Source organism: Micromesistius poutassou (assembly GCF_964030765.1).
Source record: "Micromesistius poutassou genome assembly, chromosome: 18".
Lineage (NCBI taxonomy): Eukaryota > Metazoa > Chordata > Actinopteri > Gadiformes > Gadidae > Micromesistius > Micromesistius poutassou.
The window spans coordinates 5738330-5760430 of record NC_140288.1 but is presented as its reverse complement, the minus strand read 5'-3'; the positions used below and the strand labels follow the sequence as shown (position 1 = coordinate 5760430).

The 22101-nt window shown below is 45.8% G+C and overlaps 2 protein-coding genes across 2 annotated transcripts in view; one reads left to right on the top strand and one right to left on the bottom strand.

Moving 5' to 3' along the window:
• unc13bb (unc-13 homolog Bb (C. elegans)) overlaps positions 1-13904 on the bottom strand; it is an 81127-nt gene extending 67223 nt beyond the window's left edge. The window contains exons 1-2 of the mRNA XM_084482905.1: positions 13669-13904; positions 6439-6468 (exon numbers count right to left, since the gene is read on the bottom strand). Coding sequence (XP_084339031.1) covers positions 6439-6468; positions 13669-13690 — 52 coding nt within the window. The 5' untranslated portion in view covers positions 13691-13904. The remainder of the gene's footprint in view (positions 1-6438; positions 6469-13668) is intronic.
• Positions 13905-14887: 983 nt separating this feature from the next.
• stoml2 (stomatin (EPB72)-like 2) lies at positions 14888-21769 on the top strand. Its single transcript, XM_084482904.1, has 10 exons — positions 14888-15041; positions 15901-16053; positions 16510-16609; positions 16704-16762; positions 16924-17025; positions 17429-17563; positions 18593-18737; positions 19159-19238; positions 20343-20471; positions 21020-21769. Exons 1-10 carry the CDS (start codon positions 15000-15002, stop codon positions 21125-21127), a joined length of 1053 nt encoding a protein of 350 aa, XP_084339030.1. The 5' UTR covers positions 14888-14999; the 3' UTR covers positions 21128-21769.
• The last annotated feature ends 332 nt before the right edge of the window (positions 21770-22101 follow it).

The window sequence follows — 22101 nt, the reverse complement described above, 5'->3', positions numbered from 1 at the left end:
TTCATTCCCTGTGAGGAGCGTGCGTATGTGCAGGCACGCGCTGCATCCCATGATCCTCTCTGGCTGCGTGGTCCCCTGGTCCGAGCTAGGGGCGGGATGGATCCCGTCCCTCACGCTTGTGTGGCTCTGATCCCCCAGACGGCCCCAGCCCCTCCGCGGTCCCATGGAGACCGTGTGGGGGATTTAGGCATGACTTGTGAAGGAATGACATTTAACTTTATCGATCCCAGACAGGAAATGATGACGGTGATGGCATCTCCCATATTTGCATGCGTTTGATAAAGAGGGTAATGATATTGTCACCTTAATTACACACATTTATGGATCAAAAATGATTTTAAAAAAAAAGAAGATATTACCAGACCTGTAGAAAAATGTGTAACGTGAAGCTCATTGTGCATTTGAATTGATTTGTGTTACTGGAATTCCCTGTCACATTGGATAAAGTGTCTGCTAAATTAAATAACACACAGTATACAGTATATATGCTAAATATAAAGCTATAAATGATACAAGAGGAGGCTTTGCATGGAGGGAAGGTCAGGAACGACAGAGAGTCACCTGACCTTCCTGGTTCCCACGGTAACGAGCGGAAACATTCACTCCAACAGGAACACTACAGTGGTGGTGGAGCAAGGGAGGTTAACACCGCTGGTCTGACAGCTGACCCCACATCTTTTCCTAATAACAATACGTCATTCTTAGTAGAAATGGCTTAAATGGTAGATGGACTGCGTGTTACAGAGCGTTTTTGAGATCAGTGGTCATTTGAAGCTCTTTAGAATAATTGCCTCACATTCACCCATTCATACACACTCAGGGCGCACTCACACTGTACCGTGCCCGAGTACGTTTGCCCCCTAAACTCTAGATGGTTTGTCTAGTGTGAGCACGCCGTCCGTACTCCAGTACAGTTCAACTCTGTGGCCTCAGTTCACTTCAGAGAGGTGTGCTCAGGCCACGGTACAGACGCTAATGAGCCGACACGCTCACACGCACGGATACGCAACCGTATGTACAAGAGGCCACCATACTCAGGCCCAGTTGAGATTGCCTAGTGTGAGCACAGGCCAGCGGCGCAGTGGGGGGGGGGGGGGGGCAATCGTACTTGAGTATGGTACAGGGCAACCTTGCCTAGTGTGAGTGCGCCCTCACAAGCAACAGTCGGCTGGTCGGCAGCAGTTAGGGTTTTGTGTTTGCACAATGGCACCTCGACACTCCGCTAGGAGGATCTAGGGATCAAACCGCGAACCTTCTGGTTGCCGGACAACCCGCTCTACCTGGAGACAATGTGGCCCTGTACTTCTCCAATGTGTCTGTCTGTGTGATACCGGAATTAATGTCTGTATTAGTTTTACTTGTTTCCTGCTGGTGTTTTTTTTAATTCCGTTTTTCGCAAAAAAGCTCATTTATAAATAAAGTTTGATCTTGATTGGGGGTGGATATGACGAGCCTCTGAGGGGCCGCCCTTAAAGCTTGAACGATTCAAAGCCGGGGTTCCTCCTCCGCTACCAACCACAGCCTGCCCACCCACCTGTCAGAGCGCTGATAAGACACAGGGAACTAATTACTTAACGTCTTAAAGAGAAGACAAAGGCAGCGCCGCGGGCCCCATTATGACAAAAGGAGCTGGAGCGGGGGTGGGGTCTAATCAGATACACCCTCCCCCCGGCCGAGGGGGACCAGAGCAGCAGGATGTAGGGATTAGATCAGGACCACTCAGGAGGTTTACGCTTCTTGTAGAGAACGCACCCCACCTGTCATAACAACGCACAGATCGGATCTACAGCTCCATTAAGGAGAGGAAACAGACAACGAGGGCTGTAGTATAGTAGTGTAGTATTGTTGGCCATCGGGATCTGTTGTGTACGGTCGAGTGAACACACACACACACACCTACACTTACACAAGGCCACATGCTTGAGTGATAATAGTCATCCATCCATCCTATTGGTCCTATTGTACTCACACGTGTGCATGATACACACGTACATGGCTGGCCACACACACACACACACACACACACACACACACACACACACACACACACAGAGTGAGTGATGGGGGTCTTCCACGTGGATCTCTCTCCCACTCTCTCTGCCCTGGGTCTTTGTTTGTTATTAATGGCTGACAAGCTCCTCCAGTGAATTAGTCAGTGCAACACGCGCAGGGGAGAGGAGACAGTTCAAACCAACACTTTGCTCATCAATGTTTCAGGGAATGAAAGGAAAAGGGAGAAAAAGTGGGAGGGAAGAATAGAAAGTATCAGTGGAATAATATTCTATAACTGAGGACGGAACTACTAGCTCTGTTGACATTAAAAACGTTTCCAAAAGGTGAAATGCACGGTGATTATCAGATCTAAAATAAGCCACACGCATACAGACCCCAGGTGCACATGATAACACACACTCCTATTGTCCTCCAGTTGTGGTCGCATTTGATTAAAAAAAAAGGGATTTGAATGATTGTGGCTATTGGCCAATAGGGGGTGATATCATAATATATACAATATGAACCTCAGATAGATGGTTGGTGTGTGTGTGTGTGTGTGTGTGTGTGTGTGTGTGTGTGTGTGTGTGTGTGTGTGTGTGTGTGTGTGTGTGTGTGTGTGTGTGTAAGAAGAAGGAACAGGGAAGTGTGAGGTGTGCTGACAGCCTAATACAAACACACAGACAACACAACATCCAACACTGCCAGAACGTACTGTATTGGCAGCTTGTGCATGTGTACCTAAAACGTAAGGGGTGGACTCAGACACAGTGGTATATATTTTGCATCTTGTTTCTGTTCTGCATCTTGTTTCTGTTCTAGAAGGGAGGTCTACATTGAAATCCAGAATAATAAGCAATAGATGAATAAGAATAGCCATCCTTTGTAGGCCTACAACAAGCTTACCAAATTCACACAAAGAAAAAAGCTTTTCACATATTGTAGATGGTGATGGGGGTAAGGGTTAGGGTTAGGACTGTTTCGTCAAAATTATACAATATGGGATCATAACAGTGTAGATTTTAGAGGTTTAACGATTCTCCAAATCCATACACTTCCATACTACACTTGAATATGAAGAGCACTAAAGAACTAGATCAAGTAAGTCGCTTTGGATAAAAGCGTCTTCTAAATGCCCTAAATGTAAATATAAATTATACCAAAATAAATAAAAAACACTTCCAAGTGAACCTGCCTGTTTCAACAGGAACTTGAACACTATGAGATCAAAACGATGCATTTCATGTAGAGAGTTCTAGGGAGGAGGGGGTGTTTGGTCGTTTTATCCCCATGGTTACGTCCCACCGCAACTTTGTGATACTTTTTTTTTTAGAACCGCCGTTTAGGAGTTACACTATTTGTCCACGAAGCCTGTCCAGATCTGCCAAGATCAAAATAAACCGTTGCTCAGAGCAAGCTCCAAACACACACACACACACACACACACACACACACACACACACACACACACACACACACACACACACACACACACACACACACACACACACACACACACACACACACACACACACACACACACAAAAGGGGTCCAGGAAGCCTAACCCTCTCTCTGAGCCATCATCAATATCAACGGCTGTCCAGAAGAGTCCCAGAAGCTGAACCTTCTCTTGTAGGCCGCACTCCATAACTACTCGTCCACACACACCTCGTCACCTGTGGCCCTTCGCCGTGACATCGAAGAGTGTACCAAAAGGCACGTGCGCGTCACAAAAAGAACGCTGCCTGCGGTCGGAGCCAAGTGGAATCTTTCACAAACTGTTTGGCGGAGAGTACTGACTAAAACATCTTTTTTCATTCCTGGATTTCACGGAAGGCCGGATCCGGGACTCTGGACCATGGAAGTTTGCGTGGCAGATCGGGTCTTGGTTTCAGCAGCGGGTGGAGATACTACTCTAGGTTTGTTTTTGCACTGAGTGATTGGAGGGGATGAAGGGCGGTTAACGTAACCTCAGGCCGTTAGGAGAGGGAGGAAACAAGGCGGGTTAATGATTCTGTAAACAAGACTTAAACTAGTTAGCATATTAGCCCAGCGACACGCTGCAGACCAAGCTGGATGAGAGGGGAGGAGGGACAGAGAGATGGGAGACAGATTGGAGATAGAGAGAGAGAGAAACCGAGAAAGAGAGGGTGAGACGGGGAGTGAGAGACAGGAACAGAAATTAAAAAAAGGTGAGAGAAGGAAAAGAAGGGACCTCAAAAAGAGAGATGGCAAGACCTCAACAGACCGAGAGAGAAGGAAGACAGACAGACAGACAGACAGACAGACAGACAGAGCCAGAGCCAGAGAGAAGGAAGACAGACAGACAGACAGACAGACAGAGCGAGAGCGAGACAGATCCTCCCTGCTTCCTGGTCAGGGGGGCAGCGGGGCCGATGTGATGAAAAGCTGTTAAGTGTCAGCATGTGACCTTCTCAGGTCTCGGGTCCCTGGCGACCTCTGTGGGGGTGAAGGGTTCTCATGTTTACAGACTGAAACAAACAGTGTTTAGTGGTAGTGTTTGCTCTCAGGCAGGTGTCTCTCGTGGTTAGGGGTGGGGAGGGGTGTGGTGGGGTGGGGCCGGGGGTGGGTGTCTCTTTGATAGGGTTTGAGGGGAGGGAGGCCGGGGAAGGCCTGGGGGAGGGAGGCTGGGGAGGGAGGCTGGGGAAGGATTGGGGGAGGGTGGAGGGGAGGGAGAGAGGGGAAGGCCTGGGTGAGGGTGGAGGGGAGAGAGGGAGGCTGGGGAAGAGAGCAGAGAACCAGGAACAGAACAAACAAAACTGATGACGTCCGAGGAACAATACAACCCGATACATCCCGCTAGATCACTCAGGAGTTATGACGTACATCATGACCTGGTGAACCCCCGCCGCAACCCGTACTATATCGACCTATCAGGGCTGAGGAGGTTCCAGTGTCCGGTCATTAGCTCCGTGATCCCGCTCACGCCCAGGTCCGCAGTGGCCAGAGAGAGAGAGTGGACGTACGACAGCACCGCACCGCCATTAGACTCAATGTCCCGGACTGATATCGTTGTGGAAACACAGAGCAGCTTAAAGGAGCAGAGCTAAACGTGAGAGGGGTTTATCAAGACGGGAGCCCGAGGGAAGTGGGTCTTACCAGCAGTGATCTCAGGTCACCTGCGTGGCGTCTCGCCCGGGGAGAGGAAGGTGTTACATGACGCTAAGTAAAGTCAAATAAATCAATCCCATCTACAGGGATTTAACAATCTCAGGCGAGTTGACCTCCAAATGTCCCAAAAGCATTACAACTGGATGTGGAGAACTGGGATAGACCAATACCGTTTCAATAAAACAATCTTTTTTCATTTCAGAATTCCTCTTGGTTGGGTACTGTTTTCAGATTTATTTTAAATTTACAAAATCATGCGTTCCAGGAGAAATATTTTTTGTTGAGTTCCAATGGCTCCGGCCGTAAGATTGGGTCAAATTATCGGCACTGCCAAATAAATAAAGAATAGACCAAAAGACAAAAGTTAAATTCAGTTATAGCGGAAACTACGACCTCATCCATTCAGCGCACGCAGACCATGTCACAAGTCATCTTCAAACATTTGTGACCTACGGATTCAGTTCAATCTGCTCATGAAAAGTTAATAAGGTTGTGACAGGATCTAGGCTCATAGGTTATTAGCAGCTAGCATAGCCATTATGTAGGCAAGCGTCAAAAACAAGATATTCCTTGAAAGTTATTGGTAAAATATTCAAATCTATTCTACAATCCTAGATATTGGTGGGAGGATAGTCTACTTGATAAGAGTTTGACTGCGAGCCGGAAGGTTCTGGGTCTGAACCCTAATGTCTGTAGACTACCTGAAGGAATCCTTGAGCCAGATACCCCTCACTCCCACCTGCACCTCTAGGACATGGATCTGAATTCACTGTAAGTGGCTTTGAATGAAAGGATGCTTAATGACTTCAAATCAATAGACAGTGAACGGAGTGAATGGAAAGTGTATGAACTAGGGGTGTAACGATACGCATATTCCAACCAAAATATTTCGGTAAGGGTCTAACGGTTCGATGCACGTTTCATTTCGGTACATACCGAAAAAAAAAAAAAAAAAAAAAAGATTTAATTGATTTATTGATTTTTTTATTGATTATCACACAGTGCCTTGTCTTGTCCTGATGTTTTGTGTTGAGGAGCACAATGGAAATAAGTCCTGGACTTTATTGTGTTTTTATCCTCAATTGTATTTGATGTCTTTTCATTTGTTTGATAAAATTTAACAAATCAAAATCAAATTGTTTAATAAAATAATAAAAACTGCTGTACCGAAAAATGTACCGAAAAACATACCGAACCGTGACTTAAAAACCGAGGTATGTACCGAAGTGTGACTTTAGTGTATCGTTACACCCCTAGTATGAACCAAATGGGTGTTAATGAAATGTGGTTGTGATGAAGTGATTCAAACTCACCCGAAGGTCCCCGGAGCTTGGCTTTTTTAACTGCAAAGAAAAAAGAGAAATGTGTTAAAACAGTCAATAAATTACATTTTGCTGATGTTTTTACCCAAAGTAACACCAAGAACCAGGTAAGCATACAATCAACACTGGAGTGACTGCAAAAAAGCACACGTGCTTTATGACCTAGTTTAACAAACAAGGTGCAGACAGTATAGAGAGAAATGCCAAGGCTGGGTTACTTACATGTTTTCTAATCAAGTGCATTAAAGGCAATTTTAAGTGGAAGATGCGAGTATTACCTGAAGATAGGGTATTAGTATATAAGGGTATAGTATATTCGATAGTACAGCAAGGGTTGTTGTTGTAACATTGTTGTATTAGTGAGTAGCGATACCCACAGACCCACAGTTGAGAAACTGAATTAAATCAAAATAAATAAATAAATAAGATCAGATATTATTAATAGATTTATGTGAAATCATTACTGTTTAACAGAAAGGGAAAAACAACACGGCATGACATCATTCAGGTGTTGCACAACGACCAGGGCAGCAGACCAACAGTGTTGGTGCCAGTCATTCATATTCAGACCATCCATTCAGATTCAGACACACCCGATACAGACAGCCATGGGAAACGCAAGGTCCTGACAACACATCAAACAACACATTGTTGTGTGACGCTCTTCCCCTTTCACAGGCTTCCCGGAAAGAAGGCTAAGCGCGTCGTATCTGAATACATAACGTTACAGTTTATACGTCCACGTCTCTGTCCGCACTGGTGGATTAATCTGTGTGTCACTCCCTGAAACGTGGAAGGCCTTCTCTTCAAACCAGTCCCTGGGCCAGCGTCCTGGTAATCCTCATGTCCAGGGGCGGGTCAGCGCGGGGGCCTGGGGGACGCACAGGCCTCCCTGAGAGTCGCCTGATTCAATCATCTGAATTGATGTATAGCATAGTTTCATTATGTGAAGTATACGTTCTGCCTCACTCTGCCATGTGTGCACTCTGATTCTGGGCCCGTCGTGGGTCAGTTTATACTCGTACATACTGAAGAGGAAAGCTGAATCAGGGTGTTAGCGAAGGCTCAATCCAACTGGTGACCAGCAGAGCGATTTGGAGAGGCCACCGTATGGGATGTGTAGGTTGTTTGTTTATGATGAAGTCGCTGTGGGAGGCGACGCTAATATTCATGTGGTTTGGTTTAGCAATGGTAGGTAGCGGTGTGTGGGGAAACGTTTGACTAGTTGGGCTGAGCAGCCCGAGTACCTTAGCCCACATAGCACCCTGCTCACCCCGAGCCCCCATAGCACCCGAGCAAAATCAGTCTTGGTTCAACAAAGAGACTTGGAGTGCACTACGTACACACGGTCACAAAACAACAAGCGTCACACAACAATGTGTTGTTTGATGTGTTATCAGGACCTTGCGTTTCCCATGGCTGTCTGTATCGGGTGTGTCTGAATCTGAATGGATGGTCTGAATATGAATGACTGGCACCAACACTGTTGGTCTGCTGGCCAGGTCGTTGTGCAACACCTGAATGATGTCATGCCTTGTTGTTTTTCCCTTCCCGTTAAACGGTACTGATTTCACATATCTTGAAATCATATCTGATCTTATATTCCTTTATTTTCAGTCAGTTTCTCAAAGTCTTCTCAAAGACCGCAGACCACCCAGAGGTTAATAAAACATCCAGCATACGGAAGACCCACGGAAGCTTCAGCCCAACAACAACGACCACCATGGGGTAGGCAGACCAGCCGAGACAGAGGCAGCCCACCGCTACAGACGTAAACACTAGGGGTGTGAATCACAGGGTACCTCACCATACCATACCATACATGGCCCTCACTACCGATAACGCGATACAGTGATTCTGCAATAATCCATTTATTGTCAGACAATCCTATAACGATACACCCCGACATATGTCTAACGATGAATACAAAACGACTGTGAAAAGGTAACGGGATTTCGGTCTTTATTCACGGTCCAAACAGAGTTTTTCTGTTACTCGTCTTTGGTCGGTTAACTTCCGTTCAAGTTTCCCCTCATTCATGTGTTGAGCACCTCCTCAGGGAAATCTGTTCAGATCGCCTTATTTTATTACTTAAAATATCGATATTTGGGGCGATATTTCCGTTGAACTCGGCCCAAAAAAAAGAATAACATCAATATTTGATTCTCAATCGATTCTCATTTTGCACTAAGAAGGGTGACAATATATCGCTATATCGATATTCTGTCACCCCCCTCATAAAAACCGACTGAAACAACCAGGTTGTGTGTGTGCGGTTTTCCCGCCAAGCTGCGCCCACTAAGGGAGAGGCGCGGCGAGCCGCAACCCAGCAGCAGCGGCGTGAGGTGTGGAGACGAGTGCACTGCGTTGGTTTAATTTTAGATCATCTTTGCTTTACTTTCCCCCTCTGGACGATGATGGGATTGGGAGGCGCTTTGCGGGGGGGATTACTGGAGCTTGTAGCCACAGCAGCTAAGTAGCATGGAGGGCGTGAGGCTAAACCGCTGCCCGGCCAGCGAGCCGCGCGGCGGGGGAGTGCAGATGGCTCGTCTCAGAGTGGACTATGAGGCCCGGCCTACATGACATGATGGCCCACATAGGACAGGCTATACATAGAGAAAACTAAACTAAATGGAAAATGGAATAAAAACTGTCATTAAATCAAATACTACATGATCCTATTTGATTTATTGTATTATTTGATTTTACAATTCATGATATCAATAAGTAAAATAAATCCACAACAAAATGATATATATATATTTTCAATGTAGTACAACATAAAACCAGAATAACACACTGGCAGAAACCACTGGTCGCTGGTTGTGCTCCCCTTCATGTGTTTTAAATAGTCATCTCAAGCAGTTGCTATGTGGCGTCAACGCACAACAGTGTGACAAACACGTTCACAGATGACACGAGCGCTACTCCCATCCACATAAGCAGCCCAAAACACGGACGGAAAGCACCGCAGGAACCAGCCAACGAGCAGCTGGCCTGCTGGAAGACAGCGAGGGCAGACACAAAGGAACCTGCTATCAGCTGACCAAATAAAACCAGTTTCCCCTTTCACCAGAGAACTTCCTGCTTTGGACATTCCTCCGTGCAAAGGAAAGTGATCCAGTAGGAGTGTGGAGGCGTGACTATGGTGGTCTACGGTCGGGCTGTGTTCAGTGACCTGCGTAGCCAATAGGTCATCGCCGGAGGATACACGCACCGCTCCAAGAATGTTGTTGAACTACACTTTGTCTATCCTGCTCCGGTGTCAGTTACATATGATAGACGAGTGAGAGGAGGTACACATATTTGCTCATTTGTACGTCACAAAATAAGCGTTATAAAGTTCCCCAGAATTATGAAGGCACCAGCAGCACAGACCCACAGCGTTTCTACGGCAACCGTTGTACGCAGTAGAAGGCTTCATTTGGGCTTAAAGGTTGTCGTCAGTCTTTCCGAATGCAGGGTTTAATCAACCAGCGTGTCCCGGTCATCTTACTGCGCGGCAGACAGTGAGAGTTTCCATGACGTCATAGTCAGTCAGGATGGTAGTCAGGATGGTCTTCCGACCATCCTGATGGTCGGAAGAGATGCAATCTCAGAGCCACGCCTTCGGTCACAGGAGGAAATGTGGTTGGTTAACTATCTACTGTGTGTTGACTACTATTCTTGGAAAAGAAACGTGACTAATTTCAGAGTCATCTCTATAATAAGGACTATTCCATAGTTGTTTTTCCATAGATTAAGATCCAGATACAGGTCGCTAATGAGCAGGTACCCTGCTCAACGATGACAGAAAGATATCGGGGAGAGATTGGCACTCAGTTTAATTTTCCACAGCAAAAAAAAAGAAGACTTCCCCCATCGGCTTAGATATTTCCAGCATAAACCAGTGATATACAGTACACAATACGCATATTAAAATCAGTATGCTCCATGGAAAATATGACACTGAATTAAAATCTAATTCTAGAGCAGTTCCACGTGGTTATTACACACTCTGGGTGAACCCTGTGTATTCTCCTCTAACGATTAAAGCAAACAGACTCTCAATCACTAAACGGCTGTCAAACATGGCGGTGTTGAATCAAAGTACAGTTTGCAATACCCCTGGCAATGTTAAATACACACCTAGTCACATCACAACTGATACCTAAAAGCTTCTAGTTGAAAGGCACCAAATACGGCACATTTCTTTATAGAAATAATCATGTAATCATACAGGAAGTGAGATAAGACAACAGGATGTGACGCTAGCCCAAGCAAACAGCTGGATTTATTTGCATTTAGTACTGGCTGACCTGAAGGGGAGGAGTCTAAATGACGAGAGAGAAAGAGAGACAGAGTGAGAGAAAGTAACAGATGGCCAGGGGATTACACCCACAATCTCTAAGCCCTCTCTCTCTCCCTCCATTCCTCTGTGTCTCTCTCTGGCTGATATATTTTTATGCTTCCAATGATTATTCTCCATCTAAATATAATTTTTGCTCTCTCTGCTACAGCAGACTCAAAGCTAATGGACTTGATTAAATAGTGCATCACACACATCCACACAAACATCCACACCCATTCACACACCTACTCACACACACCTACCACAAATGTGTTGATGAAAAGTGATTAAAAAAAGTGGTAATACACCAGATGCAAGTTGACATTTAGTTTTTGAGCAACCCTTCCGAATGGATCTATGCTACACAAAGATGGTTGATGCATGATTAAATATTTATTTTTCAACCGAGATGAGACTAGCACCAGAGACATCATTATTGACCTGAATTTCAGTTGAAACGTCTCCTCAAAGCTATTGTCTGTAGATTTCTGCCTTGTCATAAATGCGTTGTCATACTGTACTAATGTTGCTATTTAAACCAGGACTGGTTTGGAAAGCATTGTGCTTTTCACTGAATCCCTGGGGGGTGTCAGAAATGAGTTCAACTAATTACAAACGCAGTGTTCTTTAAAAATGGTACCTTCTGACAAGATCAAGATCTCGGCTTTCTTTTCTGTATAATTCTATATTCAAAAGGATAATAATAATCTGTTATGTTTCTTTCTTCTCCCTGAAACGTTGGAATTGTTATTTTAAAATTAGGATGATTGACGTCAGATTTTGTGAATGTTGAACAAAAGCTGTCTCTCGCCTAATTCTCCGTCTCTCTCCCTCTCATAGGATTGGCTGTCAGTTGTCCTGTATCAACAAACTCCCCGACTGCACAGACGGCAGAGTGCCTCAGAAACGAGTGCGCTGCCAAATCCTATCAGTACTTTTTAAGGCTGTGTGGCCCTTTCAGTTCAGGTCTTCTCTCAAGCGGACATCCATACCCCAGACTTCTGGATTACATCCAGACGTCATAGCTCCCAAACGATTGTTTTAATATGCGACTCTGCATTTGTTTACGTGTCAAATGGTCAAATTTTGTATACACCGTTTGCTGGTGGTGATGGGTGCTCATTTCAGACCACGCATTTGCTAATAGCCGTCCAAACAGGAGGGTATTTTCAGAGACATGGAGAGGAGAGTTGGGGTGACAGTGGAGAGGGAGTGGGTCGGAGGAGAGGTGGTGGTGGTGGTGGTGGGAGGAGGGAAGTCGGGGTGGTGGTAGATGGTGGTGTACAGTACATCAGTACATCTCCCCCGCTACAACCAGTACCACCACCATCTCCCCCACCACAACCGTTGCGGTGGGAAAAGGGGAGGGAAAGTGGGGTAGAGGAGATGGTGGTGGGTGAGATGGCAGTGAGGGAAATGGCGGGGGCGTTGGGGAGAGGGAAGTTGGGGTGGTGGAAGTGTGTTTGGGGAGAGGGTCAGGGGACGGTGGGGATGGTGAAGATTGGTGAGGTGGTGTCAAGGTGGGAACACAGGGTCCACACACGAGAAGCATTCAACCCTGCACACACACACACACACACACACACACACACACACACACACACACACACACACACACACACACACACACACACACACACACACACACACACACACACACACACCTTTCTGAGAAGTTGCCATGGTGACGAGCCCTTTTTTCCCAACCAGCAATAAATAAACAACACTGGCAGGCTGAGTATAGACTCTCTAACACAACTCTTACATAGCAACTGTTTCTGTTGACTAACTGTCTGTCTGTCTGTCTGTCTGTCAAACCACAATCATAACAAACAAATGAAAACCTACAAAGTTCTGGGTTCACACTAGTTTGTAGGAATCGGTTTGTAAAGTGATTACACTTCTAGTTCATGCCTAGTTAGACGTCTAAAACATACCTTCCATTTCAGCAAAATGAGTCCTAAAATTGTATTTTATTTATCCTTTATTTAACCAGGAAGGTCTCTTCTTCCAGGGAGTCCTGGTCAAGATGAGCCGTATGATATTTCAGTACAGAGAAAACTTAAGACAAAAAACTACCGCACAACAATTAACATCAGAGAGTTAAATGAAATGTACACGTTAAATAGTGACATTTTTCTGTTTGAGATGTTTTTACATAATTTTTAAAAATATCAAGAGAGGGTAATGAGTGCAAGTTAAAAAAAATTGCATTAAAGTGCATTATTAATATGAATGCAATGTTGTCTTGATGATTGATATGCTCTTATTACTTATACTTATTACTTATTACTTACTTATTACTTATATTTGTGTATTATATCATCAAAAGCTACGTTTTTGAAGTGGTAAGGGGTTATTTGATGCAACCCACAGGGGACAACATTAAGCACTTTTTGTAAAATAGTTTGAAATCTTTTATGAAAAAATTGATGATGGATAAGTTGTTACTAACCCTTCGTACGTGTTTTGATGTGTTCTCGTGTAATGCTGTCAGAATACTTAATTTAATTGACATTCACACGTTGATGAAGTGACGAGATGCTCTAAAATCGTCAGATAAACAAGAGAAATGAAAACAAAATGTGAAAGAAATTGGGGTAGACCCTTTGACCCATGTGACCAAATGTTATCTAGGGTTAACAGCTGACGACACGGACTAAACACAACAGTGCCAACACAAATAAACACAACCAGTGCAAACACACACAAACACTGTCCTCTCTGACAGCAGGCGAAATCAGAAGCTCCCTACTGCAACTCCCCGAGGGACAAACTCATTCTTTAACCATTACACCCTACAGGTAGTTTATAGTGAACTCATTAAAACCTACAGTCTTACACCGACGCATAATGCACTTTGCGTGCGAATGCAAAAAGTGGTTTCTTACCTCTGACGCACAGTAACGACATGACAGGAGATCAGGAGCGACAAATCCACTAGTTTCACAAATCACGGAGAGGACCGAGAAGATGTAAACTGTGGCGGTGACATCCTAGTTTGTGAACTGTCTCTGCGGTGGTCCACTTTTGTCCTCTTCTTGGCGTCGACTTGGCTTCATTTACAGCCGCTTCTCAAGTGGTGTCTGGGCAGAGAGCAGGTGCCCCCTGCCGCGGCCCCGCCATGATCAAACTAAACGCACCTGAGGGGACGGCGGCGTGGAGGCGGCGCTCAACGGTCTGATGGTAATGAGCGTCTGACGCGGCCAATGGGCGTGCGTGTTTTTTGGCTGAGTAGAGGGCGGGCCCCCTCAGACGCCTCGGACCAATCAGCGGTCGTTCCCCGCTCTACAGGTTGAAGGGACAGTCGGTGACGTCACGCAATGTTGGGGGGAAAAAAAGGGTTCAAATTGGAAGTCTGAATTGGAGAAAATTGGAAGAATGAAGTGGTTAAATAAGTGACTGAAAGTGTTTCTCTGAATTGGGTTATATAAAAACAAATCACGACACACACACACGCACGCACACACACACGCGCGCGCGCGCGCGCGCGCACACACACAAACACACACGAAATACAACAACTATGACAACTAGCAACTCCCTGTGTTTAGAAGTTGTCACTGCACAGAACACCTGAGCTTACAGATATTTTTATTCGTAAATGCAAACAAATATCTTTTAAATCTTGGCTTATTCAAATTTATTTGTGGGTTTATTCTGGGGGCGAACCCCTAAACTAGGTTTCCTCTTCAGCTGGTCAAATTGTGTTGGGATGTTGGACATGGCTCACCCACATCCAAATGAAGAATAATAAATTAAGATGAATAAATTAATGCATAAATAGCATCGACATGAGGCTAAAGGTCAATGAATACGGTTCAGGTCACACTGGACTTGATAGGTTGCTATATTCTAACCCCGACCACTGTCCCTGGACTAATAATACTATTATCTATAATATATGAGTATATATAATTTAATAAAGTATTATATATAATGTAATAATATTAAGAAAATGTATAAAATAAAGATAATACACTGCTTGCTCTAAAGTTGACTTTGCCCAGTCCAAAAAAAAAAACAAATAGGAGCGAATCGACGCTCCAGGAACTACAGGCGCCCGGCTAGAGCTCCTACACGGGCCTCATGTAGTGGCGCACCGCTGATGTAACCTTCACTTCCGGTCCCCATCACCTGCACATCACTGTAGAAATCAACCACTGGACCTTGTCTTTAGTTTCACTTTGGATAGTATATAGTAAAACCGTATTAGTGAAGCATGCTACGAACAGTGCTGCGGAGCGGCGGCGCCCTCCTGAAGGTAACGTGGACTCTGCTTTACTTTATGTGACAAAGTAGTGAACGTAGCTGGGCAAATGTCATTTTAGAGTCGCATTCACGATACCTACTCTACCTGTAAAGGTGGTGGACAGTGTATACCATGAATGAACACTTGAATAATATATCCATTGAGTGGAGAGATTCTATTCTATTTAATTGATATGGCTTTGTATGATCTCTGTGCTTCTGAGTGTGGTGGCATGAAGTGTGAAACAACTATCATAACCCTTCAGAAGGTCACGTTATATTAAACTGTGTTCTGTGACGTTTAAATGTTGAGTACAAAACCATCTTTAGTGTCGATTGTCCAAGCCCAATTACATATGACAGTTGTTTGTTTCACAAATCATCTAAATGATCCAGAGTCTGACAGCAGTCAATCTCAAATCTGGTTTGACTTGTCAGTGCATATTTTGCTCTAAACCGAAAGCAAAACTCGACCAGCACTGATGAACACAGATGAAATGTCTGTAAAGGTTTCCAATCAACACAGTGAAGACCAATGAAAGAATGAAATGAAATGAAAATGAAATGAAATCCCCTTCTGAAAGCCTCATCCTCTCACGCTAATGAGGAACAGGTAACGAGGTGTATCTCCCCACACCTTTCCAACCCAGAAGTTCTGCTACAACATAGTAGGACTGCTGGATCTGAGATTGTGGTGGTGGTGGCCAGCGTGTGTTATTATCCAATGTACAGAGTAAAAACATGGTCATTCTGTTCATTTTTCCCCCCTGGTGTGTTGTTTCCCTTAGTAAGCACTTTTTCATTGCTGAATTGCACGAAAAGCGCTCTATCAAAAACGTTGATGGTGAATAATGTGATGTCCCACCCACCAGACCACCCAGCTGACCAACCAGAGGCTGTGGCTGGCTCCGGCCCAGCAGCGGTGGGCGTCCAGCCTGCCCATGAACACGGTGGTCCTGTTCGTCCCCCAGCAGGAGGCCTGGGTCGTAGAGAGGATGGGCCGCTTCCACCGAATACTAGAGCCGGTAGGATGTCATCCTTTACTCTTTGATTCCTGTCAGCTCATTGGCTCAACATGCCAGTGCCCTAACCTCGTGGCGAATGGTTAACCTCCATTCTGTGGTACCCGTCAGTCATTCCCGCTCTTCTTCGGTCAAATTGCAACCAGCAACGATCGTTCGATCCCCGGCTCCTCCTAGCTCAGTGTCGAGGTGTCCCTGAGCGAGACTCCTTAGCCTGACTGCTCCTGACCCGCTGGTTGTCGCCCTGCATGGCTGACACCTCCGTCTCTGTGTGAATGTGTGCATGAATGGGTTAATGTGAGGCAATATTGTAAAGTGCTTTGAGTGGCCACTGGATAGAAAGGGCGCGCTGTATAAATGGCGACCATTTAATAGCTCTCTTTGGTCACTCTCCTCTCTGTAAAACATATTCAAAGAAAGTTGTGCAACACATTTTTGACGTTCCTTTAATTCCTACAGGGTTTAAACTTCCTCATTCCCGTCCTGGACAGAATCCGCTACGTCCAGAGTCTGAAGGAGATCGTGATCGACGTCCCAGAGCAGTCCGCTGTGTCCCTAGGTCAGCCCATTGCACTCTCTCTTGCTCTTAGCGCCTTCGCTTTCCCTTGAGTTTAGATGTGAATGGACCAAAAACCCTTCTTTCACCCGTCCAGATAACGTCACGCTGCAGATTGATGGAGTGCTGTATCTGAGGATCCTGGACCCATTAAAGGTACGGTCGGCCTTGCGCTTAAAAATGTTTACAGAATCAAATAAATATAGTTTTATGAGTAGTAACTAGCATTTATTTATTCTTAGCGTTGAATGCTTAATTTTATTATAGAGATTACTTGGGAAATGAAACGTGGTTGCAAAAATGTTCTCCTTTTCCAGGCTAGTTACGGTGTAGAAGACCCAGAATATGCCGTGACCCAACTGGCACAGACCACCATGCGCTCTGAACTGGGCAAGCTCACCCTGGACAAAGTCTTCAGGGTAGGACATGACCCACTCTGCTGCATGGTGTCTCAATAGAATTGAACTGAAAGGACCCCCATACCTCGACTTAAGATCAGTTTATTAGGGTGCACGTAAACATATGGAGTCGCCCTAGGGTGGCAGTGGCTCAGGAGGTAGAGCAGTTGGCTAGTAACCAGAAGGGTGCTAGTTTGATCCCCGGATCGAAGTGTGTGTCAAGGTGTCCCTGAGCAAGACACCTTACCCTAACTGCTCCCGACGAGCTGGCTGTCGCCTTGCATGGTTGACATAGTTGACTGTGAACTTGAATGAATGGGTGAATGTTAAGCAGTATTGTAAAGCGCTTTGAGTGGCCACTGGTTAGAAAAGCACTGTTTGAATGCAGTCCCATTTATCCTCTCAACGATTTTATTATTTTCAGGAGAGGGAGAGTCTGAACCACAACATCGTGAACTCCATCAACCAGGCAGCAGAAGACTGGGGCATCAAATGCCTCCGCTACGAGATCAAGGACATCCACGTCCCCCCGCGTGTCAAAGAGTCCATGCAGATGCAGGCAAGAACCTTCACACAATGCCTGGCCCTCCATGTGTCTCTCGGTTAACAGGAGGCTAATACTCAGCTAGAAAAAAATAAAATAAAGAGGGAGATGGCTAAAGCTGTCGAGATGTATCTATCGCTGTAGATGCAGATGGTTTCATGTTTTAAGAAACCAACATGGATCCTGTCCTGTAAATATATATCCTATTGGACGTAATGGTGTGAATCTAAAAGGTTGAGATAAATTGTTGATTTGAACATGTAATGATATATAGTTGAAGATTTTGTTTTTATTTCCTTTTCTGAGGATTTGTCATCCAGAACATTATGTGTGTGTTTTTCTTTGTAGGCTGTTGAATAGTGCTACTGCAATTTCAATTTCATTGAAACTGTGCAGTTTGCAAATTGTGTAAACTGTGCAAATGGAAAATTAAATAGAAATAGATAATTAGATTAGATTGATATAGTTTCCAGCACTGTTCCAACCTTGGCTGTACGCACCCCCGCCTGAGGACCGGGATCACATGATATCTGGTTCATGGTGACCGTAACATTTGACCCTTGGTGAACAGGATGGACACCGCAGGCAGTCCTTAAACGGGCTCCGTAGTTAATGTGTTTACAGCTCTTGTTTGTGACACGTTTCTCATAGTTTGTTCCTCCTTTGTTTAGATTTTTTATACAATCTGAGCTTTTCCCCTCACTACGATAGCATCACTAATACCCTCGTATCTCTTCCATCCCATCTACCTGTGCCACCCCCCCACCCCGGCCCCTCCCACTTTGGGAAACACTGCTGTGATAAAACAATCTCAGCATTAGTGGCGAGAGAGTCTAGTGGCGAGAGAGTCTAGTGGCGAGGGTGTGTGGCCCTCCAGACAGGTTTGATCCCCAATGTCCACCAGTCAACCGGCTCATTAACTTTAGGTGTTAAAAGAGAAACGGCTCATTCCTACGGTGAATGAATAGTTGACTGGAGGAGGACGTCCTCGGGGAACCGCGTGCTACCAGGGACGGGGATCTCAGTGTGGTCTGCTGGGTGCAGGTGGAGGCGGAGCGCAGGAAGAGGGCCACCGTGCTGGAGTCGGAGGGCCAGCGGGAGGCCGCCATCAACGTGGCCGAGGGCTGCAAGCAGTCCCAGATCCTGGCCTCCGAGGGAGAGAAGGCGGAGCAGATCAACCAGGCGGCCGGTAGGGACATGATTCATAGAGGCACACAGAGCTTCAACTTATACGTACATGGACAGGTAGTGACTAGGGTGTTTGACTCCCATCTGAACTGGGTTCCATCCCTGTGTTCGACCCCTACCGGCTCCTTAATGATGTGTGTCTACTAATTCAATGTGTGTCGCTTTTAGTGAAGGTGTCATGATGTAATGACAAAATTATTATTTTCAAATGATGATAAATGACTAGAGGGCAAACCTGGTACACAGGTATGCGGTAACTAACTTCTGACAGCCGTAACATATTACTGTTTTTATTCGGCCTGCAAATAATATTTGAATGAAAGTTTAAGCTTAACGTGGAATTGAATTAAGTGTAATGTAATCAAGTGTTGTGTAATATGCTGTGATGTAGTGTGATCAGTTTTCCTGTGATGGCCTTGCAGGTGAGGCTCAGGCCATCCTGGCCAAGGCTGAGGCCAAATCCAGAGCCATCAGACTGCTGTCAGAAGCCCTGGCTGAGCAGGTAATCCCCCTGCACACCCACACACTGCCTCCTCACCAACCATCTTCACCTAACCACCATCCATACTGATGACCTTAAAGGTCCTTCCTGTTTATCTTTGCATCTATATTTCTACACAATTACTTTTTATTAAGTACTTAGTTGTGTAGCATCTTATCCTAGCTATCTTTGTTGTATACAGTGAGTGGGTTAACCTAGTGATGGTTCGTGTTGGCACTTGGTTCTTTGAACATCCTTACTGCGGCGACAGAGATATATTGTCTCCTTCTTCTGACAAATGTACTTATTGTAAATCGCTTTGGATAAAAGCGTCTCCTAAATACACTTCTCTTATTCTGATTTATGGAAATACATGTATCTCTCACTGTACTGAGGCCTGTTGACGGTGTCTCTCACTGTACTGAGGCCTGTTGACGGTGTGTCTCTCACTGTACTGAGGCCTGTTGACGGTGTGTCTCTCACTGTACTGAGGCCTGTTGACGGTGTGTCTCTCACTGTACTGAGGCCTGTTGACGGTGTGTCTCTCACTGTACTGAGGCCTGTTGACGGTGTCTCTCACTGTACTGAGGCCTGTTGACGGTGTCTCTCACTGTACTGAGGCCTGTTGACGGTGTGTCTCTCACTGTACTGAGGCCTGTTGACGGTGTCTCTCACTGTACTGAGGCCTGTTGACGGTGTGTCTCTCACTGTACTGAGGCCTGTTGACGGTGTCTCTCACTGTACTGAGGCCTGTTGACGGTGTCTCTCTCACTGTACTGAGGCCTGTTGACGGTGTCTCTCTCACTGTACTGAGGCCTGTTGACGGTGTCTCTCTCACTGTACTGAGGCCTGTTGACGGTGTCTCTGACTGTACTGAGGCCTGTTGACGGTGTCTCTGACTGTACTGAGGCCTGTTGACGGTGTCTCTCACTGTACTGAGGCCTGTTGACGGTGTCTCTCACTGTACTGAGGCCTGTTGACGGTGTCTCTCACTGTACTGAGGCCTGTTGACGGTGTCTCTGACTACTGAGGCGTGTTGACGGTGTCTCTCACTGTACTGAGGCCTGTTGACGGTGTCTCTGACTGTACTGAGGCGTGTTGACGGTGGTTGTTTTGTTGCATCAGAACGGGGGAGCAGCGGCGTCTCTGAGCGTGGCTGAGCAGTACGTCGCGGCGTTCTCCAACCTCGCCAAGGAGTCCAACACGCTGCTGCTGCCCACCAACACCAGCGACATCACCGGCATGGTCACACAGGTACTGTGTGTGTGTGTGATGTTAATAATGTGTCTAGAGGGTGGTTGGCTCATTTGGGGGAAGTGACACAAAGAGATCCCCACTGCAGGAATTGTGTAACATAATACGGTGTCTCGTCTGTCCAACATTGTGATGGACGCTTGGGAATGAGCAATATAATCCCTCCCCGATTTCCCTGGATCCGAACATTAACCAATCACATCGGTGTATCTGATATAGGCAGGCCAAAAGCGTTGCTGTTTTACCGATCAGATTCGGCAACTCTTATCTATTGGTTAGCTCCGCTGGTCTGGATACGTCACCCCTTGTATTCTTCTGATTGGTTGTAGTGTTATCCAATTGCGTGCAGTGATATTTTCAAATGCATGCTTGGGGCCGCCCCTCGAGTTGGGCTGTTTTCATCACTCAGACCCTACAGCTCTCTAGATGTGGCTCTGGATTTCCGGGCTAGCAAAAAGTGCAAAAAGTACTTTGAATCTGTTGCATTCGTCTAACATTTGTTTCTTTCCTCTTGCTGTTCTGCGTCCCACCGTCCGTTCTGCGTCCAGGCGATGTCCATCTACAGCACGCTGGCCAAGCCCAGCGCCCGGCTGGAGGCCCTGTCCTCCGGGAGCTCAGAGAAACCCAGTGAAGCACCCCCCTCCCCCTCCATGTAGTGCCCCCCTTCCCCCCAGGGACCCACCACAGCACCCCCCGACCCAGCAGCGCTGACCCAGAGGGGTCGAGGGGAGCCCCGGCCCCAGGCCGGTGCTCAGAGCAGGCTGCAGCCGGCTGCTCCTTCAGCCGCTGGCCGAAGTTTCCGGAACATTTTCTGAAAAAAAGCACCTAATGAAAGCGTTCATTTTGAGGCCACGTGAAGAACGCACCTGTCTGTGTGAGGAACTCTGTGTTGTTTTCACTGGTGTTAGTTTGTTAATTACCTGTTGTTGTTGTTGTTGTCGGAGGTTGGAGAGATCTGCCTTCCTGCTGGCCTGGGAATCAACACCTTGCTTCAGTTATTTAGCGCGTGTAAGTAGCGCACTACAAGCTGCACTATAGGGTGAAGGCGGACAATCGTGAAAAATCTGGTTGTGCATCAAAATGGGAATATTAGTTAATGAAAAACAAGGGATGCATCTGACAAGATCCAAGAGTCCCCAGTCGCTGTTCTGCTCTGTTATATTTTTCAAACCTATTATTTTACAGAATGTTTTGATACCGCTCACATTAATGGGGGGCTTTGGTTGTCAGTTTGTTTTTACCTCTGTATTCATGTATAAAAAACAAAATGAATCCTTATAAAACGTATACAAAATCAAATACAATTTTGTCTGCAGAACATCATTAAGATCTGAACTTGCATAAAGGTTTTGTTAAACCCTCATAGAATGTATCATGGGCAGGCTGCATATGAGTGACACATTTGGAATGTGCAGACCGGTTGCGCCAGTATGTGAATTAATCATGGCATGGCCATTCACAAAGCCATGCAATGACCCCTGTGTGTCCTAGCAACAGTGTTGCCAGATTGGGCCAGATTTCTGAAAATCTGGTCCAATCTGGCAACACTGCCAGTGGAAATAAAGACAAGTAGAAGTTAACCTCTAAAGAACATTAAATTATAAATAAACACCCTATAATTGATTTTATC

Excerpts from the sequence above, each read along its gene's own strand:
- stoml2 (XM_084482904.1), top strand. The coding sequence starts at position 15,000 with ATGCTACGAACAGTGCTGCGGAGCGGCGGCGCCCTCCTGAAG. Across the intron at positions 15,042-15,900 it reads GCGGCGGCGCCCTCCTGAAG|ACCACCCAGCTGACCAACCA; the intron begins GTAACGTGGACT and ends CCCACCCACCAG. Across the intron at positions 20,472-21,019 it reads TCACCGGCATGGTCACACAG|GCGATGTCCATCTACAGCAC; the intron begins GTACTGTGTGTG and ends TTCTGCGTCCAG.